Source organism: Lepeophtheirus salmonis, chromosome 5, assembly GCF_016086655.4.
Source record: "Lepeophtheirus salmonis chromosome 5, UVic_Lsal_1.4, whole genome shotgun sequence".
Lineage (NCBI taxonomy): Eukaryota > Metazoa > Arthropoda > Copepoda > Siphonostomatoida > Caligidae > Lepeophtheirus > Lepeophtheirus salmonis.
Genome location: NC_052135.2, coordinates 10,521,979 through 10,538,743, shown reverse-complemented (window position 1 = coordinate 10,538,743; position 16,765 = coordinate 10,521,979). Strand labels below are relative to the sequence as shown.

At 29.3% G+C, this 16,765-nt stretch overlaps 1 protein-coding gene across 3 annotated transcripts in view; it reads left to right on the top strand.

Moving 5' to 3' along the window:
* LOC121118947 (agrin) overlaps window positions 1–16,765 on the top strand; it is a 131,973-nt gene that overhangs the window by 78,690 nt on the left and 36,518 nt on the right. For all 3 annotated transcript variants that reach the window (XM_040713559.2, XM_040713558.2, XM_071888224.1), the window contains exon 5: window positions 14,889–15,020. In XM_040713559.2, coding sequence (XP_040569493.1) covers window positions 14,889–15,020 — 132 coding nt within the window. The remainder of the gene's footprint in view (window positions 1–14,888; window positions 15,021–16,765) is intronic.

Here is a 16,765-nt window from a genome sequence, read left to right as displayed (position 1 = left end):
CGGTCCATGGTCTGGACAGAACAATCGATACAAACTTAAGAACGAACCGGAAAAAAAATCTGTGGTAGACCGAGTATCAACACTAGTGGATGTGGCTAACAGTAAGCTCCAACTTATACGTGAAGGTTCTCCAAGACGTTATTTTATTCTGGATGAAAAAAAATATCTGTTCATTGACGCCTAATAATTCTGCGTATTGCTTGCTACATAAATAATAACTCCTCTATAAAGCTTTAAAATTAATATTGTATAAATGGTATAATATATTATTTAATTCGATAAGAAAGTAGAATGTCATGAGTAGAAACTTACAAACGGAACGACAAAAAAGTTTTCAAACCTCACGTGTTTAATAAAGTTACAACAAATTGACCACAGTTCGTAATTGTAGTAATAGGTAATTGTAATACTAACTGCTTTATAATTTTATTTTGAACTATTTATGTCAGAAGTAATGGTGTACATTATTTACTCGTTCAAATAAATTTTCAAATATTTCTACCTGATTATTTCTGTTTTTTTAAATGAAAGGTTGCAGAAGTAATTTAGCTAAAATATCCAATAAAAAAATAAAAAACTCCGGCTAATAATACAATGGAGTTATAAAAAGGTGAATCAGTTATTATATCCCAAATATATTGTAATCTTTTGTAGTTTTGATTATCTGTATATATTAGTTTTGCTAAGATGAGACTCTCTAGATTACCTTACTTAACCAGATTGATATAGGGTGAAGAATCCAAGAGAATTATAATTATAAGTCTCTTTTACGATAGCAAGAAAACATTTATATCATAATTATTAGTAGTGATATGCCGCGAGCTGAATTTTACTGCATGAGTATTTAAAAACTTCTAAAAAAACTCGAGGAATTACGAGCTTTATTCATTACTCCCTTGAATACTTGTTACTCGCCGAAATACTCTTTATTTGCCTAAATACTCGTCACTCGCCTGAATACTCGGTATTCGTTTGAATACTCGTTACTCACCCTTACACTTTTGGTCGCTAAAAAACTCGTCAGACAAACAAATCAATTTTTTTTTTAAATTATTGAAACTTGTAATTTAAAAATTGTTTTCCTAATTTATTTTCCAAGATTAACTTCAATATTAGTTATACTTATTATATAGATAAAATAATTCAAAGCGACTTCATTGATGCTTTCCAAATGGTGTTTCATTGAGGTTGTGCTGTTGCCGCCAGTAACTTTTATATTTTTGCTGCATGGAATTCAAATCCCAATGCAGTTTATCATTCTTAGATCTGTTAAAAAAATTTATTTATAATCATATTTTTACCCTCTCCCATTTTCATACTGGATAGAGATGGAGAGGAATTATTTCCAGAATTTGAGTCAAAACTTGTTATCACTGGTATAAGAGATGCGGGGTTGACTATTTCACAGTCTTCAAGTTCAATTGCAACGATAAACATGGCTGTAAGACTCACATAGGTCACACCAACTTCACCATTAAAATTCTTAATGACCAATTTTCCATTATTCACAGCCTCAACAGAATACATTAATTCTTCATCTTCAGAAAAATTATTTCTCGAATATAAATTCATATTCAAATTTTAACGAATAAATTCACTTCAAGATGTAATTACTATTTAAAAAAAGATGATGAAAGTTACTAAGATAATATCTTGTACTGAAATGCTTCAAGTGCTAGAGGAATGGGGATTATGTTGAAGCTTAAATCTCAAGGGATATGCGAAAGGAAATAATAGCAAGTAGGTTGAAAATCAAATTTGAGCGTTCAAATTTGTGTTTAATAGCGGCCCCTACCTCATGCGTTTATAAATATTCATTATCTATATTGATGCAGCCAAGTTTGTGTTATGTCTACTGGTGTGAGAAGGACTTTTGAGGGTGTTCTTAGTAAACATCTTAATTGAAAGCAATGACCATTAGTGATTACTCCCGGTAGTCTAAAAAAAAATCAAACAAAGATTACTTTTCAAACAAACTGGGATTAAGAGTACTCATTGTACAAAAGTTGACATATTTCTGGATACTATTGCCTGTGGGAAAAAAATAAATTATAAATTTCACAGAGAGAGGAACTAGTCAGTCTAGGAAGATTTGCATGTTATAATGGCCTCGAAAAAGAAAAACAGAGAAACCAAAGACTTGACGAGTAACAACTTTTTGTGGGGTTCCGAGCTTTTGACAAGTTCCGAGAGTGATACTCGGCTTTTTATGCCTACGAGCCGAGTTTTTTGTTTTGTGTTTTATTTACGTCATAAAACTCGAGTGGCAATTTACGAGTTTTAATTTTATCATTTTAAATGTATCTTTCCTTCCTTAGCCCGAGTAACGCCGGATAATCCTTAGCTAGTTATTCATATTCATAATATTTAAAATATTCCAGACTGTTGCTACTATATAGAAATAGCACTTCTTGGAACAATAACTGCATAATGGACGATCATACCATAATGACTAGGTATTATAAGTACTATTATTACCTTTTATTTATTTTCTACACGTTATGATAGACCTAATATTAAAAGGACTAAATATTTTTTTTTATTCATGTCTCCCCTATATCTTAAAAAATATTGATAAATAAAATAGTATCATAATAAATGCAGCATTTCCTTTAAATACAACTGGGGCGTCTGCAGAGTGGGCTGAAGGAGCTGGAGCCCACTCCCCAAGTTAAGGAATTTTTGTTTTTTACTAAAAAATTTAGTATTTGTAATTTAATTTTTCAATTTTTTTTTTTTTTTCAAAAAATTAACTTTTCTGCAAATAACTATGGATTTTTGAAATTTTTCACGAACAAATTTCATTTTTGTAAATCTTTTTACCAAAAAAATTTTAACTTTTTTTTTCCTAAATATTTTATTTTTGTCTGAACAACTGTGGATGTTTGAAATTTTTTTCCACAAAATTCAATTGTTGGAGAAATGGGCTTTAGAAAGTTTTTTTTTCCAAAAAATTTAATTTTTGTGAATAGTTGTGAATTTTTTAAATTTTGTTTGAAGAAATTTAATATTTGAAATCAAATTTTCTCACATTTTTTTCTAAAAGATTTTTAAACCAAGCCCATCTTCCCCCCCCCAAAAAAAAAATATATAAATATAATCAGTTGGATGTCCCTGTATAAGGATAGAAAAAGTGGATCCTCTATACGTGTTGCATTGTCAAACATGCTGAATTATTCATATTTTATCTAATTATTTATTTGAGACCAACAGCGATGGGTACATGTATACTTAAATGTACTTAAGTACTTTTTTTTTTAAATTAGACATGAAAGGATCGGAAAAACAGCATTAATGGAAATATCTATTCTTTTTATATGTGTATGCCAATTGTCATAATCAAAATCCAGTAAATTAATGATTAAAATGCTTCGAAAAAGAGAATTGACATATGTTTTTATGTGTCTTTTAGGAAAATGTAATTATACAGTAAATTCATACGAGAGTCGTATGAAAAGTACGTGCAAAATCTGAGAGATGGCACCAACTGGCGCGTATCGAGATTATGTTTAGTAAGTAGCATCTCTTAGAAGAACACAAATCAACTTTCAGCGTAAACGGACAACTTCTTTCTGTTTGGAATTCGTTTGAATCAAGGAAGTGGGGGGATTTTTAAAAATGGAGGAAAAATAATTTCGTGTGTTGATGAAACATTACTTTATGTAAGGAAAAATGCCCCAGGAGACTCAAAAAAAGCTTGATAAACATTATGGGGACTCTGCACCTTCAATTAGAATAGTGGTTTCAAAATTTTCGAAGTGGCTATATGGGCACAAGTGAAGCTGAACCTTCTGGACACTCTGTTGAGGTTAATACTACAGAAATCATTGATAAAATCCATGATATGGTGATGAATGAGAGAAGAGTGAGCCTACGTGAGATTGCTAGTTGTGTCGGCAATTTCCATTAATTTTGCGACTACATCTGCTGAGGTTTGAGCTGGTGTATTGTCTTGATGGAAAATAACCTTTTAGTGGGGCAATTTTAGCCGTTTTCCTTGAAGCTCTGGTTTCAAACGGTTCAATAACGATGAATAATATTCACCTATAATAGTTTTCCCCTTTTCCAGATAGTCAATGAGGATTATTCCGTGCGAATCCAAAAGAGAGTCTCCATAATCTTTTTGTCCCAATTCCTCGATTCAAATTAATATCAAACAAAAAAAACAGACCGATCTGTCTGAAAGTTGGTGTGTGTTCTTCCAAGAGATGCTACTTACTAAACATAGCCTCGATACGCTCCATTAATGGCATCCTCTTTGTAATTGTACTGACTTTTCAAACGACTCTCTTGTGTTAACTATTTTTCTAAAATTGTTTTTTTACCAAATAAATAAAAATTTCGGGAAACACCTTGTAATTTGAATAAGCTCATTTATTTAATTTGATGCATTAGTTTTCGAATTCTTTATTTTAGAGTTTTTGACAATTTTGTTTAGCTTAAAAACTTCATGGATGCAACTGCAAACACATCTACAGGGTTGATCTTATCTATTGTAAATGTAAGGATTTAATTTCCCTCTTGTCCATACCACAGTGAGGGGTTCTTTATCGGTGGAGAAGAATTTAAGATGCAAAGATATTAAAAAGTTAAAATATTTGTCGTTAAAAATTGAAAATTTAAGTACAACAATTAGTCTTTTATATATATGTATTTAGAATTACCTGCAATGTATTTAAGTACAAGTGAAGAATATATTTACTATTTGTTTTGTCTTAATCCCATTTTATGAGTTAGTCTACTTTTATAGGAATTAAATTACTAGAAGTTTGGTTAGGAGACAATTTATTGTCCGAAATGGAGGGAAACGTTTTAACCATCTTAGTCTGATAATTCCACCTTGTTAGATTGTCAAATTGAAGTAATTTTTCATTTTATATATGATCAATAGCAATTGTGTATTTGTAACTAGATCATATGTACATTCAGAGTTAATTACTCCCTATATCAACATTAATCACAGAGGGAAACACTCATTCATGAACAAATGAATTCAAGTCAAAAAATGAATTTATCTTTGAGAACAGAATCCAAAAGTAATCTCAGTTTTGTTTATGTCATCTGAATTCTGAAATATCTGGGATTGTAGTCATTTGGGACTATTATTGTTTAGAATTATTTTTACCCTTGTGGGATCACTACAAAATAGTACAAAAAATCCTTGAGATGCATATATTTTTAATTAATCTTTTAAAAAAATTATACATTGAATATTTTTCTATAAAATAAGCTATGATATTCTTCATCACTATGTATTATGAATAAGTTGTAAGTGACTAAAGAAGAGTGAGGTTTTTCATCATTTTTCAAGCATAAAAATGGAAATAGATCAAGTTCAGAACAAGATACAGAATCAATAAAAACACTTTTTACTCATAAAAAACACTTTTACATTAGTTTTATTAATCCTATTTTTAATTTGGGGATTGTTTTAAGAGTAAAACATTACTTTAAACGATAATAATCCCGAATTACTATAATCTCAGATATTTCAGAATTCAGATAACTGATAGAAAAACTAATATAAGTTTTGGATTCTGCGCTCATACATAAATTTGATTATTTTCTTCAATTCGTTTGTACAAAATCCCCCACTCCCTCATTGTTCCTCTGTGTAATTATTTGCTAGTACAAATTATTACAATTGATGAAGATATTCATTGTTTCTAAAAGATTTGTTAAGGAAATAATTAATTTTTTTTTCTTTATAATTTTCTGTTGAAACTAATTAATTTTTACTTAAGTGTTTAAAAGTACTACTTCTTAAATCAAGTATCAGAACTCCTGTTTTATGAATACATAAGTATTAGTACTGAATTATAGGACTTAAGGACACTTAAGTACAAGTACTAATGCACTTGACCCCATCCTTGTATCCTAATAACTACATATGCTGCCCGTCAACACTAAATTAAGTAGCAAAATGGAGTGTGATTTATATTTTTTGAATAAAATTATAGTCAATTACTATGAACAAATTATTTTTACTGACTTATTGAAGGCGGTGCTTAAAGGAACAAAATAAGAAGAATTAAAAATTAACAAATTTTATGAATTTTAAAGGGCATATCAGGGCAATATAAGTCTGTGAAATTAAATGAAGGTTATGAAATTATTGGGTATCTCAATTCATTGATATAAGTAAAAATTTAACCTTGTAAATAATTGTAAGAGGACGATTTAAAAAAAAATTATCAATGCCGATTCCCATGAGATTCTAATGAAAATTCTTGATGCCGATATTGATTCTTTAATATTTTAAATTTTAATATTTTTTTGTAAAAAATTTGGAAAATTAAATTTTTGGAAAAAAAATTGAAAAATTATATTAAATTTTAAATATTTAATTTTTCTGCTAAAAATCAGAAATTTTATAATTTTGGGGGAAGGGGGGGCTATTTTTTTCAATAACTTATAAAAGTAATAAATAATTCAATACCAGTAGTAAATAAAAATCAGAATTTCCAATTAGGCTGTATTTTTATGATGGCGTTCCCGATTCCAATTAATACATCACTAGTATTTACATTTGGTGTCTAAGTGAGACATTTTTCGTCTAATTTTAATGCCGCTTTAAGAAAATAGTCAAAAAATTTATTATAAGTAATTTTAAACCTGCAGTACGTAAAACTAGAACAGACTGAAATCATCAACTCATATTCAATTAATATTGCAAGAGTTTTCATACATAACAAAAACATGCTAATTTATGCCTATCATAAAATTATACCTATGTATACATTAAAACCGAAAATAACATTAAATAAATAAAAGGCCTGGGACTGCTACCATACTCTTAAGCATGTTTTGCATACAATATTCATAATACTGTAAAAAAAATCAATAATTAGTAGGCTACTCACATTGGCATGGATTATAGCCCGTAATATACAAATGTTTTTGGCTTTTACAAATGTGATCCACAAGTTCCACATGGATCCAGGAAATGAATGTAAAGGACATTCCTTAGGGCAGGTACCTGATCTTGTCACGTAATAAAAGAGTATACAAAGGAGGTAGGTTATGGGGGTTGTAGCACCCCCTTCACAAAAATCGAGGAATTTTTATTTTTACTAGAAAATTTAATAATTGAAATGGTTGTTTCGAAAAATTTAATTATGGATTTTTTTCTTTCAAAAAAATTTAATATCTGAATTTTTTAAATTTTTTCAAAAAAATTTAATATCTGAATTACTTTTTCAAAAAATTTAATATCTGAATTACTTTTTCAAAAAATTTAATATCTGAATTACTTTTTTGAATATCTGAATTACTTTTTCAAAAGAAATTATTTTATCAATTTAATTTTTGAAATTTTTAGAGAGCTTTTTTTGAATTTTTTTTTTTGTACAAAAAATATATTTTCTAAGAGTATCGATGAATTTAAAAAAAAAATTAAAAAACAATTTTTTATCAGATATTTAATTTTTGAATTTTGTTTCCAAAAATTTAATTTTTCTAGAACAGCTGGTGATTTTTTAGAAAATTTCAAAAAAAAAATTTTTGTTAATAGCTTTGGATTTTTGAATTTTTTTCCATAATAATTAATTTCTTGAGAATAGCCATGGACTTTTGAACTTATTTTCCAAAAAAACTTATTTTTTATTTTATAGTTATGGATTTATGATATTTTTTTAGAAAAATAAAAAAAAAAATTTTGTAAAATTTTTTTTTTAAAGTTTTATACATTATAAATTTAATTTTTGAATTTTTTTTTCCAAAAAATTGGTCTTTGATAAAAAAAATTCTGAAAACCCACCCCCTCCCCCTTGAAAAAAATATAATCCTGCGGACATCCCTGCAATGAAGTCCCTTTTAGCAAGGTTAATAGAAATACAACGTTATACCATAACACTTTTCCTACAAATTTTTGTCTTCCTCAACGCTTTTTAATAGTGACGTCAAAGAATATAATTGTTAGACTGTTACTCTTAGAGTACTGCTGTAATACTCTAAAGACGTAATATCTGTCTTTCTTGCCCAGCATTCGCTACGTTACATCAAATTGAACATTCTAGCAAGCCCCATTACATGACCTTGTATTTCTATTAATTTTGCATCCTTGCAAGTTTCATCTCCACACCTCTCAAGGTCAATCCCTCGGGACATGAACACTAAAAAGTTATTATAAAAAAATCGAATTGAAAAAGTAAAATAAAATGTTTTACTGATAGAATCAAACAATAGAGAAAATGCTTCCTTGAGGCTTTTACATTTCTTTTTTTAAATAATAGATCACATCAAAAAAGAAATAAAAACTTTCAAAATCTAACACATTTTCTCTGCTTTTCAATTCATATATGTATATACATACTCGCCAACACACACGCAAGCTACTATATTTTTTCCCAAAATCGAGTGTTGATTACATTTATATTCTTCAACAAATTATCGTTTGTTTGTATAAAATAATTATTCTTTTCACTCTTTTAAATCTGTTGTGAACTCCACATGAAACAACCGTAATTAATTGTCACAATAACAGACTGAAAAATTGATAAATTAAAATTTCAAAGAACAGATCGGGCCCAATATTACCTTAAGTCAAATGTAGGTTCTAAATATTAGTTCAACTACTTTCTTATGTTAACAGAACACACAAATTTGAATAAAAAGCATATAATTGGCTCAAATATGTCTATTAAATATTGGACTCTATGTACAGAGTGAGACGTCAAAAATTAGAATCTTCTTCGAGGCCGTTCAGTCTCAGTTTTAAAAGTCTGACAATTTTTTTCTTGACGTCATTCAAAAGAAATGACAAAAAACCAACAATTTGATCTTTGTTTTATTTTTGTGCGATCAAAAATATCCGAGCAACAAGCAAAACGGCAGAGGGCATGTGATCTCCTTTGCACACAAGTTCATCTACGACAAGAAGATCTTGACAGTGGACGCTGTTCTGAACAAGAGAAATGATTGCATTGAGGATTAATCAAGAGCTCAGGTCAAGGGAATATTTAATTTTCTTGTACAAAGCAAAAATTCCGTAATTTTGGGGAGGGGTCCCTATTTGTTTATTTTTTCATTACTAATAAAATTAATAAATAAGAATTGGAATCGCAAATTAAACATTATTTTTCAGATATTAATCCCGATTCCAGCAGAAATACTTGATACTGTCCCATCACTTGTATTAATGAAACGTCAATATCCACATACAAAGGGACATGTTGCTCCCGTTCCTTTCTTTTATTCCCTCACTTTTATTACTCAAAGTGTTGGAAATGCTGTTGTTTTTGTTGTTTTTTTAGTTAATTGAACATAATGTAATTAATTTTGAAAGGGAAATAATTGGAAATGTGTTTCCTGAATATCCTAAACTCATATAATATGTACGTGTCGTGTACATAAATACGTACAGCATATGTACTACTAGTGTTGGGACTCCGTCCAAGACATATTGTTTTTCGGTTCGGTCCTAAGTGATTTTTTCTAGACCAATTTAAATCGGTTGTTTTTTTGTTTTTTTGGGTAGCAATATATCAGAAGCATCTGTATGATTATATTTCGAAAAAATAAATTTTTTCAAAAAATTTAAAAATTCACAGATATTCAGAAAAAAAAATAAGAAAATCCATAGCCACTCTCAAAAAATTTCAAAAATCTAACGCTGTTCACAAAAAAATTCAAAAATCCACAGTTAATCACAAAAGATTAAATTTTTTAAATTAACTTTATGAATTTTTTTCCAAAAATTAATTTTTGTAAACAGCCGTGAAATTTTGAATTTTTTCTCAAAATAATTTAACTTTTTGTGAATAACTTTGAATTTTATTTTACAAAATTTAATATTTGAAATTTACTTTTTAAAATTTTGTCCAAAAAAATTAATTTCAAAAATCTATAGCTTTTTTTTTCTCTTTTTTAACCCGGGAAATTTATTTCTACGAACAAAAAAAGTAATAATTAATAACAATAATTAAGAATGGATGAAACGATGGGATAAGAGGAAGAGGACGCAATTCCACACTTGTTATCCTTATTTGTAGCCATTTTGATATATCCATCTTGTCTTCACTCCATGAATTATTTAAAAACCAATAGTCTTCTCCAGTCACTTCATCATACTTATCACTGCTTACTTACTTCCGTACCTCAGATGACGTATCTGGTGTTGGTGATCTTAAAATGACGTCTGTCTTATTTTCAAATAGGGAAAAGGGACTAAGAAAAAAAGTAGAAAAACTTGCATAGAGTATAATTTTGCATAATTGAATGGTGTAAGAAAAATGTGTAAAAGGTAATAATTCATATTGGACTGAGTTGTTCTTTTTTTTTTTTGTAGTTTGAACATTTTCAAATATGTTCACACCCACATACCACACCCCTATACCGGGTTATTAAAAACTTGTTTTTTTAATATCCCGGTATGTTTTGGTGAGGCCTTGGTTTTTAGAATTTTGGAACTAATTCGGTCCAACAGAAATATAACAGTCTCAGACCGGTCTATGATTTCAAAACTGAACCCCAAAACTAATAGCTACACACGAAAAAAAAACAAGCTTTGTAAAAAAAAATTGAATAATGACATTTTTTAAGAAAATTTCAAAGTTATATTTAAAAAAAAAAAAATCAAAATCCGTAGCCTGTCAGAAAAAAACTAAATTTTGTATAAGAAAATTTCAAAAATTAAGTTTTTGGCTCTGCTGCATAATAGGCCCGAATGTCAAAAAAAATCTAATAAAATCAAAAATTCCTTCATTTGTGTGTAGGCTACAGCTCCTCCAGTCCACCCCCTCCAATCACCCCTGGTATATGTATTGTTGGGCTTAAAATAGGCTGTGATATCCCTATTGTCAGAGCTCCGGTACGTCTATGATCTCTGACCGGTGTAGGATTTTTAAAGTCATGTCTAATATGTACCTTTTTATGTATAAATGAAATCATTTATCATATTATGTGTTTGTGTACGTAGGTATGTGCTTGCTTATTTATATATTAACTTAAAATGCGTTGACATAAAAGCAGTCTGGAACAAAAATCAAGATAAGGAAAAAATCCTTTTTTTTTTTTTTTTTTTTTTTGCTTCATGCATACCTAGTTATATATTTCTAAAAAAATATTACCTGTTGGTATGTAAAGGGTTTTAGAGAAGAGCAACTTGGTTGTCATGAAGTTCCATTAGATTAGATGCAAGTATCCGGAAACTATAGGAAATAAACAAAGATCAACTGTGTATCCATCTAGGTAACAAGTAGAAATTATTTAAATTTGGATCCTTTATTCTACTCTGAGCTCAACAAGCACTTACATTTATAACCCTCTAACAAATCTTCAGTATTACTCTTTGCCTTTAATGAACACACACACTAGTCATTACTCTATACTTAGATGTTTTCTCCTCAAGAATAATAGAAAAATGTTAACAACTTTGGAAATAAAAAACAGGTTCTCACTACAAAAAGTATGATGCTCATCCTATGTCATATTATATTCAGAACTATGCATATAAGCCCATAAACTTGTTTGAGTGAATGATAGGCTTTGTTTTCAAATTTTAGGAATAAGTTAAAATACTCAATAAGTTTAGCTATAGTCTATAGCCTTGATATGTTTTAACCAAGGTTGTGGACGGTTCAGGTTCAACGGCTCTATTGATTCCAGTCTCGGCTCTTTTATTTCAACGGTTTCGGTCTCAGTTCAGCTTCTCCGCCTCGGTTCTTTTTTATACAGGCTTAATTTGGTAATAGGCACTTAAAACAATGGGAGTTGCTAGAAAATTCGAGCCAGGAAATAATATTAAATACAGCTACCTAATACGCAGAGTGTGTAATGGCCAAAGTTCCAACAGGGTCCCAAAAAGTAATTTACTTAAGACAATGGTTTTCAAATTGAAGTTGTGAGGGAAGGCTAGGGGGCAGGCGGATTGAGGGTTGCTTTCAGTCTATACAAACATAGTACACATGGTTTTTTAAAGGGGGCTATAGCTACGCTTTTAATAAAAAATTACCAAGCAATATTATATCATAATATCAAATAAAATACTATGTATGATTTTTGTATTATAAATATGTATATGTAATTCTGAATTCGTTTTAAAGTGACAATAATAGTCTCGTAGTACTTAAGAGAAAAATAGCGTTTGTATAATTGATTTATTTGTCTAACTACCAGATGATTTTGGCCTTTTTTCTTATTTTTTTTTTGGAGGAAAGTTTGTGTGATACAGTAGAGGTAACAACGTGTTTCAAAATACAATAAAATTATGTAGATGCAGAGGTGTCCGCAGGGAGAGGGAAGGAGGGCTGTAGCCCTTATTAGAAAATGTAATAATTTCATTTTTTGTTGAAGAGGTCTCTTTATTTTTGAAAAATGTGTAAATAATATGTTTCGTACATTGTACATGCATATACTTAATGCTTGAAACACATATTTATATTTCTACAAAAAACAAATAGCAATGCAGATTCTTTTTTATGGAAGTGCAAATATAACAAACTTGAATAGTTCGCATAGAAAATTCCATATGTCAAAAATATTATGTTCATCTATGCATAATGCAAAATATACAAGTGGCATTTATTATTTATATATTGTGGTTTTTTTGTTTTTGAAGAAAATAAAGAAAATTTACCATAAGAAAAAGAGTAATTTTAAACTAAAAATATACCTCTAATGCTTCGTGTGAGAATATTAATTTTTTTTTGATTTCCGATTAGGGGTGTACCGATGCATCGGAATCGACAAAAATTGGTATTTTTTGTAGTATCTTAAACGGGTCAATACTAACGATTCCACCGGTACTTTGCATCTTATTTATATAAAGTATTAAGCCTAAAAAAATTGTTAAGCTACCTTTAAATATTTTTCAGAACTTTTCAAATTTTATATAGGATATCTTTTACCTGAAAGGTAAAATGTACGTACCTCGTAGCTCAACATACAGAAAAAAAAATTGCATTCATAGTAGTATTTGTTCTTTTAACCAATTAGCACAAAGCGTTAGTGAAAACTCTATCATCTAATTTCAACAGTAAATTTATTTAGAGAAATTTCTTGTATTTTCAGATTTGTTGTAATACGAAGTGTTTAGATGATATTTACGGTCAAAAGCCGTTGAGCTACCTCTAAATATTTTTCAAACTATTCAAAATTTTATATAGGATGTCTTTTACCTAAAAGGAAAAATTTACTACCCTTGTAGCACAATATTTTTCAAATTGAAAAAATAAGCTCCACCCTAATGTAGAGTCTTTTTAAAAATAGAAATACTAATTCTATAGTTGGGAACAATTGGCTAAATAACCAATTGATTTTGTGCCTGTCCCTACCCCCCTCTCCCTCGTTTCTTTTCGTATAAAAAATTGCGTGATACAATAAAGGTAACAACGGATTTTTTTTAGTCACGAGACTAAAACAATCAAATCGGGGCAGTTCGGTATGAGGCTTCAACGTATTTGTTATGTTTTGTTTTTTTGTAACGTTTATTATCTTGAGTAATTTTTAAAATTTAGAGAAACGTTGTACATTATGAATTACAATAAAATGCAAGCTAGAATATGCGGAAATATTGGCTGCCGATGAGAGCTCAACTTGATGCTTGAGTTAATACTGTTGCTTCATAATATCCTTCCCATTCACCTCCACGGTCTCCCCGGTCTCCAACGAACCTTGAGTATCCTCCTTCACCGTCACTTCCATAGCTGCAGCACTTATTTCCCCCCTTTGTTTTCCTTGTAGCAGTTTCTACTGTAATATGTAAATCCACCACGGGACCTATTTTGCTGAATTCATTTTCTAGTACGTTGTGGGGGCAAGTGTCTCAAGCCCTATGTAATTTGGTTTCTTCTTGAGACGACATCTTAGAATTGGGATAACTTATTTAGAGTACTACACCGGACAAAGGAACGTGTATTTATTTAAAATGCAAATAAGAGCCATTTTCATGGTTAATGCAGTCAAATGACGTCTTTACAAATAACATGTTTTCCACTCGTTTTTCCATGTAGTTACATTCTATTCTAAAGTTTCTACCAATTTAGAAACTTTGTTTTATTACATTACTCTGTCTGTCTGCCTACTTATGTACATAATTGCATTGTTATGCTTCATACATAAAGTACTTGTATCTATTATAAGTAAATACATACCTACAAACAATTCAAAAATACTTTATATAACTTTGCGTGTGTTTCCTATGCTTACCTTTATTCTTTCTCAATCAGGGCGTCCGTAATTAGGACAAATTAAGAGCAAAAAATATTTAATTTTTGTGAATAGCTATAGATTTTTGTAATTTTGCTTAAAAAAATTAATATTTGAAATTTAATTTTTAAGAATTTTTTGTTGATAGCAAAGGATCTTTGAAATTTTTTCTACAAATTTAAGATTTAAGAGGTTTTTGTAGATAGGAAAGGATTTTTGAATTTTTTTCCAAAAATTTAATTTTTAAGAGTTGTTTGTTGATAGCAAAGGATCTTTGAAATTTTTTCCAAAAATTTAATTTTTGAAATATTTTTTCCAAAAAAAGTTAGTTTTCTGTGAATAGCTATAAATTTTTAATTTTTTTTTCCAAAATTTAATTTTGGAATTTTTTTCAAATAAATTTCATATTTTTTTTTTTTTTAATTTTAACATATTTTATTTTTTCCCAAAAAATTTCTGTGAATAGTTTTGATTTGATTTTTTCCAAAAATTTAATATTTAAAATTTGAAATTTTTTTTCAAAATTTTGAAATTAAACTTTTCAAAATTTTGAAATTAAACTTTTCAAAATTTTGAAATTAAACTTTTCAAATTTTGTTCTAAAAGATTTTAATTTATGGATTTTTTGGGGGAAAAAGTCCAAAAACCAAGACCTTGTTAATTTACAATATTACACTTTACATAATCATAATACAATTACCGAGATTGCATTTAAAATGTTCATATTCATTCTATTTCAGGTGTCAATTCCTGTTTGAAATTAAGTTGTCCAGACTATTCCAGATGCATTCCTTCCTATGATGGTTCCTCTGCCAAATGCGTATGTCCAGAACCGTGCAAGGATTCAAATAATCGCAGTGCCATAGTCTGTGGTAAGCTTGATATTAAATTTTACTCTGTATAAGGTTGGTATATAAATGTATTAAACAATTAACAATTTCATTTCTATTAATCTCAGGCCCACATATGCATTGTATTTTCCGCAGTTCATTCAACTTATGGCTCTAAAAATGTCTTTTATACATTTCTTTCTCTTTAGTATTATTAAAATAAAACATCCAACATCGTATAAGGGACTTTCTATTATGAAATAGCATATGTATGCAACTTTTGATAAACTCCTCTGTCTAAAGGCGATGGGTAGATCAGGTGCTCGCTAAATTATGGAATTACATATAATTCCATAATTTAGTTTTTTTTGTAATTGCAATCTGAAAAGGTGTTTTTTTCCAAATCTGTTACCATTATCCTTTTATTCTTGAAGAGAGAACAAGTCTATCTTTATTTTAGTTATATGAACTGGGCAGTAGGTGGTAGCGCCATCTCGCGGTATAATTTTTATTAGTTTAGTTTACTCACAGCCAATTCGTCGAAGAATGTAAATGTAATTTAGTCTCAATTTTGAGAAATACCATGATTGTATATTTTAATTTATTTTATATGGCCGCCCCAGAAAAAGGTTTAGCATATCATTTTGAACTTTGCTAGAACTCAGATGCCGATATAACTTCTATAAGCTAAATAATATATATATTTTTTTAATTAATATCATGCCAACTAGCTTCTTGTGACTCGACTTGTTAAAGTGTTGGAGGATATGGAGAGTTAAAATGCATTTCTAAATCTCCAATTTTGACTTTGATTTTGGACTTGAATCCTTTAACTGTAGATGACATGACATAAAGTAATTAAAGTCAAAAATATCGGTTTCCAATATAATCTGGGGTATTGTACACCCCATCCCAATCAATTTTATCAGTATTGACAGCAGGTACTAAGCAGGGTCTCTTTGACCTTGGGGAACAAAAAGATGTCCACCTATACCGGTTTAGGTCAGTTTACAAATAATAGTTTTATTCAAGAACATCATCAATTAGGGAGTTGTACCTTTTTGCCGCAAGATCTCTCGATCGTCATGTAAACCCCATTATTACATTCTTTCTCTTATCCCATATTAAAGGGTATATATATTATTTCATTAGTAGGTGTGTTTTAAAAGAACTTTAATGAACATATTGTTTTGCCTTTTACAGTTGCAAAATATTAATATTTAATCATGACGAAAAACCTTTATTCTATTGATTTTAAAATCAATAGACTATGCTACTTCAAAGCATTTTAATAAATGTTACACATACTGCACAGTTAATACAGCTGTTATATATTGTTTAAAAAATTCTTCATTCTTGAATATATTGGAAGAAAGTCTACTATAGTTTATTATGAGTGTTTTGGGAAAAAAATTCTTGATTTTATTTGCAAGAGCAAAAGGTTGAAGTTCTTAGTTATTTTAAATCAATACACTAACAAAGTGATCGATACATGAGATTTTGGAGAGCGCAAGGAAGGAGCACCAACTGTAAGCTATTTCTTTCTGTTTTGCATTAATGATTCAATAACGAGGAATAATGTGTATCTCTAATATTTTTCCAGATAGTCGATGAGGATTATTCCTTGCGAATCCAAAAGACAGTCATCATAATCTTTCCGAGCGCTTGCTTGATTCAAATGAATGCCAAACAGAAAGAAATAGACTGATCTGGCTTAGAGAGGCTATTAACTTAACGTAACCTCGATATGCGCCAGTTGATAATATTAGCAATTTTCCATAGTTAGT